This window comes from Photinus pyralis, unplaced genomic scaffold, assembly GCF_008802855.1.
Source record: "Photinus pyralis isolate 1611_PpyrPB1 unplaced genomic scaffold, Ppyr1.3 Ppyr1.4_LG5, whole genome shotgun sequence".
Lineage (NCBI taxonomy): Eukaryota > Metazoa > Arthropoda > Insecta > Coleoptera > Lampyridae > Photinus > Photinus pyralis.
This window is the reverse complement of record NW_022170596.1, coordinates 47,420,658-47,439,357: the sequence shown is the minus strand read 5'-3', so window position 1 is coordinate 47,439,357 and position 18,700 is coordinate 47,420,658. Positions and strand designations below refer to the sequence as shown.

General features: G+C 35.9%; 2 protein-coding genes across 5 annotated transcripts in view; both read left to right on the top strand.

The window, feature by feature from the left end:
• The window catches only part of LOC116172252 (cyclic AMP response element-binding protein A), a 64,308-nt gene extending 53,735 nt beyond the window's left edge, over nt 1-10,573 (top strand). For 3 of the 4 annotated variants that reach the window (XM_031489427.1, XM_031489425.1, XM_031489428.1), the window contains 5 exons: nt 3,992-4,205; nt 4,913-5,091; nt 5,142-5,438; nt 5,493-5,636; nt 8,270-10,573. In XM_031489427.1, the coding sequence (XP_031345287.1) occupies nt 3,995-4,205; nt 4,913-5,091; nt 5,142-5,438; nt 5,493-5,636; nt 8,270-8,482 (1,044 nt within the window). In that variant the 5' untranslated portion in view covers nt 3,992-3,994 and the 3' untranslated portion in view covers nt 8,483-10,573. Of the gene's footprint in view, nt 1-3,650; nt 3,766-3,991; nt 4,206-4,912; nt 5,092-5,141; nt 5,439-5,492; nt 5,637-8,269 lie in introns of those variants that run through there. The other variant, XM_031489426.1, reaches the window with a different exon arrangement.
• The window catches only part of LOC116172249 (E3 ubiquitin-protein ligase MIB1-like), a 462,793-nt gene that overhangs the window by 362,385 nt on the left and 81,708 nt on the right, over nt 1-18,700 (top strand). The window lies entirely within an intron of this gene.

The following is an 18,700-nucleotide window of genomic DNA, read 5'->3' as shown; positions in this document are numbered from 1 at the left end:
TCCTATGTAAGGGAAGGTGTTAAGAAAGTAGACAGCATTCTGGACAGATTCTCCATTATTGTGGGGTTTTATTCCATCATTTAGAAGACCATTTTTAAACTTTAAAGGCGCAGAGTTATCTAGATGGACAATTCGAGCTTGGTTATTGACCATTAACAGCTTTACTGGGGGATGTAAAACACACAGCTGCCTCGTTCTTGTTTCAAAAAATAAAGTTCTCTACCGCAGATTGTGAATAGATGCTAGTAAAAAAGTTATACTTTGATTGTGCTCTTGGGTTGGTTAAATGACTGCACAACAATGGAGGGTGTACATATCTAGATTTGGACAACTCTCTACAGTGTTGGCAATACATTTTCTTTTGAAAGTTGAAAAGCGATACGATACTGAGCCAATATTGCGACGGTGGGAACGGAAAAGGTATCGAAACCGAGCAGATTATGGATGGACCACTTGCCCAATCATTATAGTAGCAGCCATAAACTTCAAACAGGAGGCGGAAGTGGGAACAATTAATTAACGTGACGTTTGTAAGGCTATCAAAATTAAATGCATGATAGTCTTATTCTGTCTGTCTGTCAGTTTGGTGTTCGCAAACAGTTCTAGGAATTTCTTGATAGTAGGAAAGAATAGCTCATTGTATTTGACGTATAGTCCGTTTTACATGAAAGTCGAAAGTGAAATTTTGGAACATTCCGGAATTTTTAACAGATGTGCTTTACATTCTGGAATTTTATTTCACTTTCAAGGGAAATTTTGCTAATAATTACAATAATCTGAATTTACGCCCGTCGACAAAATAAGTTACCATGAAATGACTCAAAAGCAAAACATAACATTATTTTTTAAATGTCCAATCTTAGGGTAGTCTATTGTTTTCAGGGAAAAACATGGCAGCCCTAAAATTTCAGCTGAAAGTGGAATAGGTATGTCGCGCCGAATCGAAACGTTAAAAGTTATTTTATTTTTAAGAAAAGCGCATGCTCTTGGCTAATAGAATTTTTAACAAAACCCGAGACAAAACCTTTCAGTATGTAAAACGTTAAACGCGTTTAAAACATTCACAGCAACTTTATCGTTTGTCAATGTTTTTCATGTAAAAGCTAAAGTAGTATGGAACGCCGTTTTAACATTTAATGTGCAACAATACTATAATCTTAAAGCAAAGTTTTGCCCGAATTTCCATTATCTTAATGATAATTTCAAATCATTTTTTTATCTTGTTGATAATGAAAAAATAATTATTTTTATCTTGTTGATAATTTTAATTCCATTCCGCCATTTACAATTATCTCAGATAATTTCCGCCACTTAAAATTACCTGAGTTAATTGTAAATGGCTGTTTCGGCCATTTAATATTATCTGAGATAAAATGAAATGGCGCCGTGCGCTGCCTTTCTCTCTTTTTCCATATAAAACAGCGTATTTCCAACTCGCTATGACTTGCAAAGGTGGCCATTTAAAATAATAAAAGATAATCGTAAATGGTGGAAGTATTAAATGTATCTTGTTGATAATTTTGCTATTTAAATTGAAAAAATGATTTTAAATTATCATTATGATAAAAATAATTATTTTATTTTATCAACCTTTGCAAGTCATAGCCAGTTGGAAATACGCTGTTTTATAGGGAAAAAGAGAGCAAGACCGCGCACGGCGCCATTTAATTTTATCTCAGATAATATTAAATGGTTGAAATAGCAATTTACAATTATCTCAAATAATTTTAAATGGCGGAAATTATCTGAGATAATTGTAAATGGCGGAATGGAATTAAAATTATCAACAAGATAAAAATAATTATTTTTCATTATCAACAAGACAAAAAAATGATTTGAATTTATCATTAAGATAAAAAGAATGATTTAAAATTATCATTAAGATAAAATTAATTATTTAATGTCTTCGCGCCCTACTCTCCCAGCATGGCCGTCGCCCCATCCTCCTCGTGCCGTTATACGCTAGATAGGCTGTCAAGCCCCAGTGTATTATCAATATAGATGTTAACAAGTTAAAAAGTAATCGTACACGATTTACATAAAGCGCATTTCCACTTGCATTCATTTCCCATTTGTAAGATGTTGTTAAAATCGTAAAAATCCGGCCACAAATATGAAAGATTGTTGTATATGGACATTGTTGGCGTGCTACTTCAATTTCAGTTTATGAGAAGAATTTCATTTTAATGCTTTTTTAAATAAGAAAGTTGGAACTGCGCATGCGCAAACCTAAATTTTGAAACTAATGTTAGATTTTCCTTTGTTCCAAGCGCCTAAGTATCAAATTTCACTTAAATGGTTCCATAGATAAAAAAGTTGGCACTGCACATGCGCAAAATAAAATTTTGAAACTGGCGCTAGATTTTCCTTTATTCCAAGTGCCTATGTATCAAATTTCGTTTAAATTCTTCCATAAATAAAAAAGTTGACACTGCGCATGCGCAAAACCAAAATTTGAAATTGGCGTTTGATTTTCCTTTATTCCAAGTGCCTATGTATCAAATTTCATTCAAATACTTTTATAAGTAAAAAGTTTGCAATTCGGTTTATAAATGGTCGAGATGCGAAAAGGGCACTGTGCATTTTGAATCGATTCGATTCAACTTTTGGCATTGCGTATTATATGGCTAAAGCTATGCCCATATTGAATTTCATGCAATTCAGTTCATAACTAACGGAGATGTAAAAGCGATCGAACATTTCTAAACAAAGTTATCGTTCACACGGACAGATAGATGGACAGACAGACAAAGGAACAGAGGGAGAGACCAACCGGCAGGCGACAGATAGCAATGCAAAATTATAAACGATCTCTAGGATCGTTAATAAACGGCAAAAGTGTAAAATTATGGAACATGTAAAAAACGGTTTTTTGTTTTTTTTACAATAACTTTTTTTGTAAGCGGTACAGAAAAAATTCCTTCCTTGGTACAAGACTCGACACCATAACGAACCAAATAGCGAAAAAAGTAGAACAATTGCTCTTAAGATAAAGAACTAGTAGCGTCGCAAAACGAGCGGACGGACGGACAAAGTGGCTACAATAGCGCATTTTTTTTTATTTTTGTGGAAATGCGCTAAAAATGATTCGTACTGCAGTACAGTACAGTACAGGTCATGAGTTACTATCTTGCACTACCTCTGTGTTATTCAAACTTTAACAATCTGTCTTCTGCTTGCAAGATAAGACTTAAGATTAAAGGCGACACTCCAGAACGCTAGTCCGAGTCTGGTTGATTGTTTTATATATTTTATTTTTTATTATATTGTTTAAGTATATTGTAAGGGAAAAGAAGAAGGGTACTTATAGGAAGTCAGAAATTCGAAAAATACACACTGAACAGTTCATAACACATTGACATAAGTGCACCAAGAATTCAATATTGGGGTATATGTCGAGCTATAGTGCATAGTCTCAGGTTTACAGTGATCGGTAAATAAACTATAGATAAAATAATTAGAAAAAGACTTATCTACTGCTACTGTTGTGCAATGCCTATATAAGGCACGGTTGAGCGGATAGACGATAGAGGCACGCTTTATTTTTCAATGCTTAGTCGATTGGCGTTAGGTACAATGAATAGCTTATCATGTTTTCAACACGTGTTGCCGACGATTCAATGGATTACGAATATAGATCAATACTACCTATACCTGCGAGAGACATTTCATACGTGTGGTAGACATTGCGATGCTTATACCAGCATTACCTCCATTGTTTTAGTTGTTTAAAGTATTACAAAAAAGTGTTATCACCTCCATAAAGTAGGTATATCCATTCAGGTAGCCAATATTATTTTTGCTGTGTGACTAATAATTCAGGGAATACGAACAATTTCGTTATCTACCTACCGTTGTTTACCTACATACATATATAATGCAATGATAGGTACTATACTCGTGCATATATTCATTTCGGTATCGGTAAATTGGTGGCAAATTTTGCATTTGGGTTACGTAAAACTAATGGGCGATTTTTTTTAAATTACAGACAATGCAAGACGTCCTAAAAGTAAACGCAGCCGGAGATTTGACCGTCGAATGGAGTCTGCTGGAAAAGGATATTCCCGGAATTATTCTACACGATAGACTAATGACAGATGCAGCTTTAGGCAGAAGACCCATCAAACAGGAACACTCGTACAGTTTGACATCAGATGGAGATTCACTACCAGATTCGCCAATTTCCGGAAATAAAATGGACGGTGAGTCTCTGGCCCTCTGTAAGAAGTAAATGCAATCAAAATTTTCGCGGCTTATACAAAGTTTAGCCAAACTTCTCCATCTGAAACCGAAAAGTGCTCTTAATTATTATTATTTTCTACATTGCAAGCGCTTTGCAAGTTTTTTCTTCTTGAGCATTTTCGCAATTTGTTTTTGTAAATATAGGTAGGTACATATTTAAGATTATTCATCACGTTGGAAAACTTTGAACTCGGAATTACTACATGTTGTTAACAAATCTGTTATGTGCTAATCAATTCTAATTGCGATATAGAATACCTAGCTAAGCAGATTGCTTCCTTACTACTTAGATAATATAAAAGTCAACACTGGGAAAAATATGAAGAAAATTAAAATGACGACTTCGGAATTTATATTCATTTGCTGTTATTTTTTCATACATACCTAGGTATGTTTTTATACAGGCACATTACTTTTTTGCCCTACATTTTACTAATTATGAAAACGCGCGCTATTCTGATGATAAAAATATTTAGCTATCGCAAAAATTTTCGATTTTACAGTACCTATTCTTATCTCGCTAACCTTGAATTTTTACTATTTACAATCTTAATTGAAAATGGTTAATTGTTTTTTTTAACCTCTAATTGTAGTAGGTAATTAACATTTCAATTATGGACTTGAGTTTCTGTAACATTGCCTAAAATTTAACCGGCGTTTATTATAGATATGGAAGATGAATGTTTTCCTGCAATATCACTCAATACTGCCTGTGGAAGATTAACAGCAGATTCAACTCTATTGATAAAAGATGAACCAGTCAGCGAATCCGAAAGTCCACAGTCATCCTGCCCATCATCACCACAACCGATGCACCACAGTGACACATCAATGGATACGGACAACGTAAGATTTCAACCTTTTCTTCGCAGAGTAATTATTTCAATTTGCTTTAGCCAACTTGCCAAGGTTTACTAAAACAAACTAGCATGCTTTTGAGGGCGCCAAGTAATATATTCAGCCAAACGATACACATACCAAAGTTGGATTTAAAAATTGAACCGGGTATCGCGTTTAATCTACCTCCGACACCGCCATCTAGCAGTAGTAGTAGTGAAGATAGTGAAGATAATGGAACTTCGTCACAACCATCTTCTCCGGCCATTCGGAAAACAAATAATCGCGTTGTGATAACGAATCATCCTACGACTACCCGACAGCCCATTCACACGCCTCTTATCAGCAGTCAGCCCGTAAGTTGGGAATTAATTCATCAAAATCAGAAAACATTTACAAACTGCTTGCAGAAAGGGTCAACCGGCCTTCTCACTTTAACCGAAGAAGAAAAACGTACGCTAATTGCGGAAGGATATCCTGTACCTACTCGCCTCCCACTTACTAAGGCAGAAGAAAAATCTTTGAAGAAAATTAGGAGGAAGATCAAAAACAAAGTAAGTTTATTTGAGAGTTTTTGCCCAGAACTAAGATTGTTTCCTTATTAGATGGTTTCATTTTCTGTTCTTAGATTTCCCTGTAAAGCAAACATTAATTGAATTCTCCTTAACTAGCGCCCCTTTTGTGCATAGATTTTTTCCCCGTCCTTCATGGGGTGTGAATGCTATTCTATGCCACACTGGAAAGCGCTTATAAAGCCCTGAAAGTGTTACACTTTTTTGGAAGGTTTGGAAAACGCTTTCCAGAGCCTTCTACGCCCTAGAGAAGATCAAAGCGGTGCCTATAAGAGCAGGGTTGTTTCAAGAGAGTGGTGCTTAAAAGATGACAGTGTACTAGAGAGGCTAAGGGAGCGCTGAAAAGTGGTATTATAGGTGACACCAAGAAATTTTAGGCTTAGGCTTAAACAACCACAGTGGCTCACATGGCTGACTACGTTAGCTAGCCTCTGGAGCAGTCTTGACCTACTTTTCTTTAGATAACCAAAAATGAAATACTTATAACAAACTACTTTATTGCACAATCAATCCACTTTACCCGACCATTTAAACTAAACAATGCAAAACTTATCATTGCAAGGGTACGTACAGTAGGCTACATGAAACTATCACGCTACTTACTTGGGATTAAGATTTTTCTCAAAAACTTTAAGGATTGGCACCGACAAACATATTCAGATGTAACTTCCATTAGTCCCATTGACAGATTCGTTTTCTCTAGATCCTCCATTTTCCCTTCCCTCCGCTTTCTAGATATTTGTGTAAAAATGTGTTACTACCACAGACAGATATATATTCGTTGTGAGAGCACCATATTCCGACACGTTGCTTTTGAGAAATCCGAATATGAATGTTTTTGGGACAAATAGGTGTAATGATCTTAGGGGTCTCCCAAGCCAACATTTAAATGTTGACTTACCCTATACTTACCGTTAGCAACTCTGAGGAAAAAACTATGAGCAGAGCCACCTACCTTTCAAGTCGAAACGATGGACGTTTCGCGGTACTTTTGAAACTCGATAGCGGTCGGCCCAATATGGAGGATACGAATGAACTCCTACGTTGTGTAATTGGTTCTTCTATCTGTTGGGACATGAGAAAGGAATATGAAAATGAAATTTATTACGCACGAGGCTTGGTTCCGCGGAGCAAATCCAAGCCGAAATTCAGGGAAAAAGGAACCAGCAATAAAAATCCTGGCATAACACACACAAATACACGAAATAAATCAAATACAGCAACAAAATGCAAGAGAAAATACACAAATAAAACATCTCAAATTGCACAATAAAAATGAGGTAATCGAATCATAATGCAAGTGGAAAATATGATTAAACAATTTAGTACAAAAACACATTAAAATGCATGTACGATCAATTGAAATGAAATAACTCGTATAAAATGATAAATTGCATGTACATGGGAAAACATCAAAATGCAGTGGCTCTACTTCAGCCTCGATTAACATAAATTAATTTAACACGAAAAGTATATGTGAGAATGCCAATAACATGTATTCATGGGGAAATCGATTATCGCTCAACCAAAACATATTTTCAATAGAGGAAATGTTAATTGGAGGGCCCCTTAATTCTTCTTTTGCTAAGATGCCAAGAAGTGCGATCCGCACGAGACGAGTAGGCAACAGATACAGCTAGTAGACGGGTGCGCGCTAGTGCTTCAGTTTAACGCGGGTCACCTGTAATTCCAAAATGGTTTCTGGACTTTTTTTTTGCTGCATTAGTGGGAAGGCTATATACAGGGTGTTACATTTAAGTATGTAAAATAATTGGATTGTGGAGGGGATCAAAACAAGTACTTTTTCCACATAAACAGAGGGTCCAACATGTTTCGTTTGGGAGCCGCCCTAAAAAAAGTGATGAAATGTGCGTTTCTTTATTCATTTTTTCTCAGCAACCATAAAAGTAAAAACGACTGGCGGCACGTCCTTGAATAGGTTTTGGGGTGTCCTATCCAATTTTGCAAATTTTTTTCAAAATTCCTACCACGACAGGGCGCATCCCTGAATGGAGGTCGGAAATAAAATCGATTTCGACGCAGTTTTGTATCTGGGAAAATTTGGTTTTCTCTCAAAATCAATAGAGTGATGACCATGAACTGCGAATACTGCTATATACATTTTAGTCCCAACGAGAATTGGCTTGTAGTGTCAGACAAATAGACATAAATATGATCAATGGCTGCAGTCTGCTGTAATGCTTTCAGATTTATGTAGTATTTGAATATTTATTTGAATGTTTTATCAAAAACATTCAATCGTGTTCATGGGAGCTAATTATGTGATTTTACTTACATGTATAATTGCAATTGTTTGCTTGTATATAAAAACTTGTAATTATGTTGAAATTCACACAGAATATCGAATTTGAAATAAATAAATCAAATTTGGGGGGGGGGGGGTTGCATTGAAATAGAGTGGGCCATCTCATAGCAAATTTTATTTCGTATTTACCTAAAGGAGAGATTTAAATTTTTGTTCATTCATTGTGGGAAGTATATTCACAACAAGCACTGGAGGGGGGTAGCATTTGGACGTCCAATCAGCGATGGTTCATGAAGATATATAGAAATGTTTGCATTGTGAAAGACATGTATATTTTATTTTGTTACAGATTTCTGCACAAGAAAGCAGAAGGAAAAAGAAAGAGTACATGGACCAACTGGAAAGGAAGGTGGAACTGTTGGTCTCAGAAAACAACGATTACAGGAAAAAAATCGAAACTTTGGAAGATTCCAACAGTAGCCTTCTAAGTCAACTAGCGAAATTACAAGCACTCGTTGCGCGAACCCATCCTCAAACGTTAAAAACAACTGCTGTAAAATAAATTTGTTTATTTAATTGATAATGCGAATTTTCGTTTTACCATAATAATTGTTAACATAATTATGGAAATCATCAATCTAAATCAAAGTACAAATCTATAAGCTCTTATTGTCTAATATTGATGATCGTAAGGTAGGTATTACAATTTTGAGTATGATACAATCCGTGCATTTATTTTATCGAAATCGACGTTGTGATGAAGTATATTTGTCTTCCAAATATCTCTTCGAGAAAAAAGTGAGAATTAGATTAATGCATTCCGTGAACCAAAGTTAAGAGATTTATATTTTATGATAAATAGCAAATTGGCGTGTTTAATGAATTTGTTAGGTTTTACACACTTTAACATTGTACTTAATTAACGATGGTATAAACAAGACTTATTAGGTATGTGCCTTAAAACATGCCTTCGGCTTTTTATATTTTTACGGATTATTTTTCCACCTAATTATTATAGATAATGTATATTCGGTGTTTATGGCTGAAAAGGGACCATATGGAAGTTTATGCATTTATTTTGCATGAAATTGTTTAGGCTTAATCTTAGGCACATCTGTATAGTTTACATTAAACACTGTTAGCGATGTTTATAGCTTGTTTCAAGTTGATTTAGCAAACTTGGAATGTGTTTGCATAATTTTCTTTTCGAAAATGTTACTACCGGAGATATCCAAATTATGTACTTGTGCCTCATTTTTATCTCCATTTTATTATAAATGAATAAATGATTATAAGGCTCAATTTACGATTCGAATTAGATCATTAGAGAAGCACTTATTTGTATTAATACGATAATTTAGTCACAAAATTGCAGAGCTTTCAAAGATACCTACTATTCTATAATAAAACCTTTAATTACAACTTTAGGAAGGTGCGAAGTTCCTGTTCGTTTAAAGTGTATTGTCATAAACATAGTGCACGAAAATTCAAAATTTTTTATTCTCGCCCTTAACGATGTATCAAGTAATATTTTGCTTGAATCACTAATCTAGTCAATGAAGTTTTCATTAAGTATTGATTGGAATTAATGTGCGTTGTTTGTATACAATACAGTGTACAGCTTGACTTTCTTAATTTGGAAATAAATAAATTTTCAAATAATGACAGTGCATTTGGTGTTACTATTATCACAACTTTAAGGAATATTTGCAATATTAATCGCAAAGTCCTAGTCTACTATATAGGTCGATAATATACTTTGAGTGAAATATTTTATTGTCTTTTTGTTTCTTTATTGCATAATCTGAAGCTTTGCAATTTAAATAATATTTAACTTAATTAGATGTAGTATTATTGCACAAGATTTTAATATTGAATTGTCACATATAGAGATATATTTTAGATAACATATATACATATTATAAATATATTAACTGTTGTACATTTTAAATCGAAAATTTTATGTAGTTATTAAAGTAATGAGACGTTTTTAATATAATTTAATTGATTATTAATACAAACTATAATGCAACTAAAGAGTATATAAGTTTATGTAACAGAAATTCTGTTCTCACTGCAATTATTGAGAACATTGTTGCAAAAATGTAAGTGGATAGTTGTTGACTACTTTTATATTGTAAATTTCCCAGCTCATCTGTAACAATCGTAGATTGTCAAAGTATTTACTTAGAATAATACCGAAATGCTTTATTACTACATTTATATTACGCAAGTTTTGCAGGTGTACATACGCAATCCTTATTTTTAGTTAAAGAGGGTAACAATATATTTATAAGCATCTTAATTTTTAATTGTCTTTTGTTGCACGTTTTACATGACTGTAACATGAAATTTCATTTTAAGAAACCTATTTATCAGGTTAAAATTCATAATATGTTTTTAGTTCAAAGTGATTAGACCACATTCCCATGCAGCAGAAAAATTGAGTTGTTAGGAATCGCCAATCACATTGTTTAATTTGACTTCATAGTTTTTACTTTTGTGCTACATGGGGAATTTGCCTTTTTTTCAACATTTGGAAAAACCTGCAGCTGATGGACTTTTACCAGATGCTTTTCATTTGACCATTGGGTAACATTTTGTGTTTACTTATAGACGTAGTCATGATAAAAATAAATTATAAAATATTCTATTTTATTTTTCCTTTTATTATAGCCCAGGCATTTTAGGTTTTGACCCTACGAAAAATAACGTAAATCTGAAAGTTGGCACAGTTGTTTTATTTGATGCTCTGAACAACATATAAAAAGTCCCAAGAGTTCCCATGTCGGCTTCCTTGAAGTTTGGGCTTTCGAAAGTCCGAACTCTTGAAATCTGCACGACGCCACAATAATTATTGCCTAGCGGACGAATGGAACAAGTCCCAGAGTCGCGGGAGGGCTTAAATTAAAGGTTAGTAACCAGGCTATCTTTTGACAACTTCCGGCCAGACAGGAAGTGGAAAAAGACCGTGAAACTTGACAAAAAAATCGGTTTTTGTTTTTTGTTTGGACATAGGTGCGATTTAGCGTCCGATATCGGAAAAATGACCAAAACAAATGTTGTAGAGCGTAGTTTTAACTTTAAAACCGTACCCTTTGCGTTGAAATCCGACCAATACGAGGGGAGCTACAAACCGTTAAGTGCGATCCCACGCGCCGCTCGCCGTTGCGCGACTTGCCTGAGAGGTGCACCAGATCGACCAGATACGGTTGGCTTAATAGCGGCGCATCTCTGACTTATTTGTATTTCGACTGTGAGCGTTTTAGACTTTTGGAAAGTGTTTAGCGCGTAAATTTTGAGGGAAACTGTACAGTATTTTTTTCTAAACAAAACAATCCATATTAAAAATTGTTGAGTAAACTTCGTCTTAAAACAAAGACAGGTTCGCTGTTTTAATTCGACGTTCCTTCTCCATCGGATTCTTCGTCTTCGGACTGGGGTTCGGGAACATTATTACAGCTCCTGCCTCTACAATGGGCGCATGTAGGTTGGCAGAGCCGCACGAACAGCGGTTAAAACAACCTTGCTGGCAAGCGCAAGAAATCAAATGTAGATGTTCGTCTGGTGCTGGTGGCAGACTTGTCAGATTTGGAACAAGTGTGGGCCCCATTTTTTTTAGCCCCAATCCGTTGGTAAAAGACTGTTCGATAGCCTTTCTTGAACCTAAAATAAGGAAAATAGGAAATAGAATTAACTAAATCATTCTAAAAACTATTGTACAATCAGATTCCATATAAACCTCTCGCCAGGAAAGATTGCCGGTCACAGAAGACCTGATCCCGGTCTACAACCTGTTTTATTCTAAAGATGTGAGCGACTTCCAGGATAGGATCGTGCCAATCTTGAACGAAAAGTCTTTTCGTTCAACATTGGCACGATCCTATTCCGGAAGTCGCTCGCATCTTAAAAAAAACATAGATTGTAATTTGACACAAGGTGCGCTGTGACCGGCAATCTTTCCTGGCGAGAGTCTTCTTTACTGCCGTAGAGATGAACAATAAATTTTTCACCAGCTGATACGATCGATTCTTTTGATGTGCCCGGTTTGTTGAACGTGAACGCAATATTTTGTAGGTGTGGGTTTTCTAAAAGCTTCCATGACTTCTTTTTTCCTTGGTTGTACAGCGCCGATGTATTATCGCAGCCCGTTATCGCACGAAGGAATAGGCGCGAAGAAAGACTGCCTACTATTCCTTCATGCGATAAAGGGTTGCGATACTACATCAGCGCTGTACAACCAAGGAAAAAAGAAGGCATGGAAGCTTTTAGAAAACCCACACCTACAAAATCTTGCATTCACGTTCAACAAACCGGGCACACCAAAAGAATCCATCGTATCAGCTGGTGAAAAACGTATTGTCCATATCTACGGCAGTAAAGAAGACAATCAAAGCCTGGACGATCTCCAAATTCACCTATATGCTCGCGCAGTAGCAAAGCTACGTTTGATTTAGCTACATTGCCGCCAACAACCGCCGCTGCCGAGCAAAACAGTTTGCGGACGTACTTGCAAGTGAGATATGGAATCTGATTGTACAGTAGTTTTTAGAAAGATTTAGTTAATTCTATTTCTTATTTTCCTTACTTTAGGTTCACGAATGGCCATCGAACAGTTTCTTGCCAACGGATTGGGGCTGGAAAAAAATGGGGCCCACACTTGTTCCAAATCCGACAAATCTGCCACCAGCACCAGACGAACATCTACATTTGATTTCTTGCGCTTGCCAGCAAGGTTGTCAAAATACAAATAAGTCAGAGATGCGCCGCTATTAAGCCAACCGTATCTGGTCGATCTGGTGCACCTCTCAGGCAAGTCGCGCAACGGCGAGCGGCGCGTGGGATCGCACTTAACGGTTTCTAGCTCCCCTCCTATTGGTCGGATTTCAACGCAAAGGGTACGGTTTTAAAGTTAAAACTACGCTCTACAACATTTGTTTTGGTCATTTTTCCGATATCGGACGCTAAACCGCACCTATGTCCAAACAAAAAACAAAAACTGATTTTTTTGTCAAGTTTCGCGGTCTTTTTCCACTTCCTGTCTGGCCGGAAGTTGTCACTGGCACTTGCAAAAAATATCAAAAGATAGCCTGGTTACTAACCTTTAATTTAATTTAAGCCCTCCCGCGACTCTGGGACTTGTTCCGTTCGTTCGCTAGGATATAATTATAGTGGCGTCGTGCAGATTTCAAGAGCTCGGACTTTCGAAAGCCCGACCTTCAAGGAAGCCGACATGGGAACTCTTGGGACTTTTTATATGTTGTTCAGGGCATCAAATAGAACAACTGTGCCAACTTTTAGATTTACGTTATTTTTCGTAGGGTTGACCCCATTTCTGATCTAAAATGCCTGGGCTATTATTGCAGCTTCGAGCTATGCTCACACCAATGAACACATTGCATTCCATGATGCCTACACCACAACCAACAAGCATGGCATTAAACAATTGATCAATCCCCGGGCTCAGACGTTCTTAAGATGAACCCAGGCATTCTTAATGAATATCGTAAAAACAAATATCCGTGAATTGATTTTCCTTTATTATGGATCAAGTTTCGTTAAATGCTTCCATCAAGATATATTAAATCTATATATCTTGGCTTCCATAAATAAAAAAGTTGGCACTGCGTATGCGCAAAACCAAATTTTGAAACGCGTTTGATTTTCCTTTATTCCTGTATCAAATTTCATTTAAATACTTTTGTAAATAAAAAAGTTTGCAATTCGGTTTATAAATGGTCGAGATGCGAAAAGGGCAGCTATGCCCATATTGAATTTCATGCAATTCAGATCATAACTAACGGAGATGTCAAAGCGATCGGACATTTCTAAACAAAGATCGTTCACACGGACAGACAGATGACAGAAAGCAATACAAAATTATAAACGATCTCTATGATCGTTAATAAATGGCAAAAGTGTAAAATTATGGAACATGTAAAAAACGGTTTTTTGGTTTTTTTACAATAACTTTTTTAGCAATAAACGCAGAAAAAATTTCTTCCTTGGTGCAAGCCGCGACACCATACCGAACCAAATAGCGAAAAAAGTAGAACAATAGCTCTTAAGATAAAGAACTAGTAGCGTCTCAACGAACGAGCGGACGGGCGGACCAAGTGGCCACAATATTAGCGCATTTATTTTTTATTTTTGTGGAAATGCGCTAAGCTAAACATACTATAAGATTCACGTGTATAATTGGTCTTTAAAGCACTTGCAATGTTAAAGGCACTCCGCTTCGCGTCGTGCCATTAAACTCGTTGCGCGTGCTTTAAAGACTTCATTATACACTTGTATCTTAATACACTATTTCTGTGACGAGGAAATCAATAGGAATTTTGAAGTCGTATCGATTTATAGAAAGCAAACATTACACCAAAAATGTAAACAATTACCAACAATAGCATAACGGTATCTCACATATGATTGCATTGCAGTTAAACCAAGTAAATTTCAAAAACAAATATTGAAACACACAAAAAATATAAAATGCGGCAAACAAAACACAAATACGATTTAAAGAAATGCAAAAATTACTACCTGCATTAAATAACACAAAATAACAACAATCATTTATGGAGTGACGCGTTCACGACCGCCATTCAAAACAAGATGCCAAACGTAACTCCTATTCGTGCTTTCTAGATGGCGCAGGCAGCTTTTTTCCCACATAGATATATAAATACATAGATACAGCCATACCCCAACATAGTTCAAAAGGACGTACCATCTATTACCATCACTTTCGGCACATTAATTACGTATAGCGCTATCCTTTATAGAGGTACCCTGAGCATGGAAGACAAGATTCGCATTATTTATTATAACTGTCAATCAAATTGTTCGCACAAGTCACACAGAAAATTATCAGATTTGAGACTTTACAACATAAATAAACCGCCTTTTTATTTATTTAAATCGCATAGCAGCAAGAAATGTTACATTTAAAATGGAAGATGTTACTTAGAAAGCTGGCAAATGAAGAATTTGAAAAAATTACAGCTGACAACTCGAAGAAAGTGTGTGAACATGTGGAAAGTGATTAATTTAAAAGAGAAATTATATTGGTTGATGTTTCTGAACTTTATAATAAGTGTTAATAATGGCAGTGATGATTCGGATTTGTCAATTTCATCTGACGATTATTCGGATTGTGAACTTTTAGAAACGTAATGAATGTTCGCTAAATGAGTATTACCACCAATTGGATATCATTGTTAAGATGTTGTATTTATTTTAAATAAATGTACACGTGTAGCTTGCTTACTACAATTAGCACTATAATTTCAAAAAGAAACCCCACCGATTGGACATATGCCGAAAGGTAGGCAAGACGCGTAGCGATAAAAAATTTGATATTGCACGCACACACAGTCTATAAATCTCGTTTTCCTAAGAATATTGCACGGATCCTGTGATCATGATACAAACGCACTGCATCAACATCATATAGGCCAAAATGATAATTGGAAACGAATTCACTTCCTGTCGCAACTTAATCTCCGTTACCATTACGCCTAAAACCATGCAATTAAAATTAAAATGTTGAACATAAACTTTACTTACTTACGGTTTTTTTGATATTCTGCAAGCCAGCAATGAATTCACTGCAGCACATCATGCCAAACAACGTAAACATAGTCCCAAATTTAAATGGCGTAGCTCTATGTAATAAAACTATTTCAGGAATAACAATTATGGACGCGTCTATCATTATGGCAAGCACTAATGTTATTCATATACATTTGATAACGCAATAATTACATAATATTTAGTGAAAAAAACCGTCCATCATGTTTAGGGCGAATATTTTTAGTTAGATTTGATTTCGCGCGATCGTGAAATGTGTCAACTGTCACATGACTTATGGGACGCGCTAAGTTTGTTTTAAGCGTCCGATTCGCGTACGACGTAGTGGTTAATGCAATAAAAAGAGATAGAACATGTTTCTTCTTGGTTAGAAAGTAATGGAGAGATGTACAAATTTCTTTGATATGTTTTTTAAAAACCGAGGTACGTTTGTTAAGGATGGCTGTATCTAGGTATTTATATATCTATGTTTTCCCACCTAGAAATTGCATGGTTGCCAACTCTTAAAAAGGTATGTATTGGTATGTATCGCCGTAAGTTGTATATACAGGGTGGAACCTCTCAATCTAAAGTTAAAAATATTTGATTACCTATGAATTTTTTCGGACTTCACCTGAACAAAGAGTAACTAATAATTATTAAGAATTCTTTAACCTGAGTTAGTAGAAGCAGTGATAGTAGTGCCACAAAAATTAAATAGGTATATCTAATATCTCTACTTACCTATGTGTGAAAAAAGTAATTTCATCAAGGGACATTTTGTTACCTGTCAACAGAGATAAAAAATTCAACATTTTTCCCGTCACAGAAAAAAAATATTTCAATTAAGACACAAAATCAACTCTCCGAAACACTTGGTTTACGAACCTATGTTTATTCAGACTGTTTGGCTTCTTTTGATGAGTACTATACGAGGATAAAATATCGGACCTTTCTTTTGAAACACCCTGTATATGATAAAACTGAACGCACATTTTGTTGTTTTTATTTTGGATTTTTTTTTGTTCTTCAAAAATGCCAAAGGTTTGTCTTGTGCCCTTCTGCAAAATGCGAGAACCTACTCAGGGAATAAAGTTTTTCAGGTAAGTACCTATAACTATATATCCATAAATAATTGCACCGTATTTTCAGGCTAACTAGCGATAGACGTGTTTTATGGCTACCTGCTTTGGGAAGAAATCGAGAGGATGACATTAGTGCACATAATGTTATTTGCTCTCTTCATTTTTCCTCAGCAAGTTTTTTGCCAAATGGAAAATTGAAAAAAGACGCTTTACCAACTTTGAAATTGAAGCCGGGAAAACCTGGTTTTACTTCATTTCGTAGACATTTAGAACATCATCTTCGGTGAGTATTTTTATTTAGGTATAAGGGGCATATAAACTTTTCATATAGATTTATCAAAACTATACAAAATCATGAAAGAAGAAATTCAGTTTGAGATTTTGACTATTTTCTTTCGTGAGCTGTACCTCAAGCGCTCATCATTTCTTTGTGGACGCAATAAATTTTGTGTGTAGATTAACCGAACGCCAGCCTCTACTATTGCCAGTCGCTGTAGAAGCACAGGCGGTAGCATTAGAACCCTTACCGTCAAATTCAAGTGTGATGGAAGAAAGTGATGAAGATGGTTTGGTAGGATCGCCCAAAAAAAGACGAAAGTTGGTGAGACTGGATCACTGCTATTAGTATGTACTTATTTCAGAAACATTTTTCTTTGCGTAACTTCTAATTGAACAATTTTACAGTTTGAGTCCTCGCAAAGTGAACCAAACTTTGGGGCAAAACAAGGCAAAAGTTAGAAACTTGAAGAGCCTTGTTCTATACTTGCAAACTAAGAAACTCATTAACGATGAAGCCCATAAGATTATTGAGACATCTTGTAGTGGTGTACCTGAAACTTTGATAAAGAGACTGTTTGACTCTCGGAAAGGTAAGGTCACAAGAAAGACGTTCCCTCCAGAACTGAGGAGTTTCGCCATGACGCTCAGTTTTTTTTCAACTGTGGCATATGAATATGTTAGAAATACCTTTACACTTGCACTACCAGCCAGGTCTACCATAAGAGCATGGATGACAAATATTCACTGCTTGCCTGGTTTTTCGCAGACCGCTTTTGATCTCTTGAAAGGAAAGGTGGAAGAAAACAATAGATTGGGTAAATCAACTTTGTGTGCCTTAATGTTGGATGAGATGGCCATTAAAAAACAAATTGATTTTGTTGCTGGGAAATCTTGGGGATATGTGGATCTAGGTACAGGTATAGAAGACGATAACCCAGACTGTGCAACGGAAGTTCTTGTACTGATGGTTGTTGCAATTGATGAACATTGGAAGTTGCCCATCGCCTATTTCTTCATAACTGGCTTAACAGGAGCAACTAAGGCCAATGTAGTGAAAGAAGCACTCATTAAATTAAATGATGTAGGTGTGTGCATCACGTCACTTACAGCAGATGGCCCTAATGCGAACTACACTATGATGGAAGAGCTGGGTGCAAAAGTGAAAAATATCTTAACACTTCAACCTTACTTCTTTCACCCTTCTACAGACCAACCTGTACATTGTATACTGGATGCCTGCCATATGCTCAAATTGCTGAGGAATTGTTGGGCTACTCTGGGTGTACTGATAGACGATGAAGGAAAAAGGGTTGAATGGGCATTCGTCGAGCGGCTTCATGCACTGCAAGAACAGGAAGGTCTGCGTTTTGCTAATAAACTCTCCAAGGCGCACATTGAATGGCAGTCGCAAGAAATGAAAGTAAGTGCTTCACTTTCGGCTGAATGCATTCTGTTATAGTTTTTTGTTGTTGTGTACTTTTAGGTAAAGTTAGTTACTCAAACCCTGAGCAATAGCACAGATAAAATACCCCTTATCTGTGGCAATAGTGTTTCAGACGCCATCAACTTTTTAGAGACGAAAATGAAGCATCCAGGCTTCCAGAACGCAGGCCCAACAATAAGATTTTTGAAAATTGTCAATAATCTTTTTGATTTGTTGAATTCAAGAAACCCGATTGGTAAGGAATGTCACGCTCCGTTGAAAGAGAGCAATGTATCCTGCTGGAAACCGATCCTGCTCAGTTCTGTCGACTATCTCAGCAGTCTCAAAACAGTGGATGGGAGATTTTTGCATCTAACTAATAGGAATACGTCTATAAGAGGCTTTATCATAACTATCAAGTCGT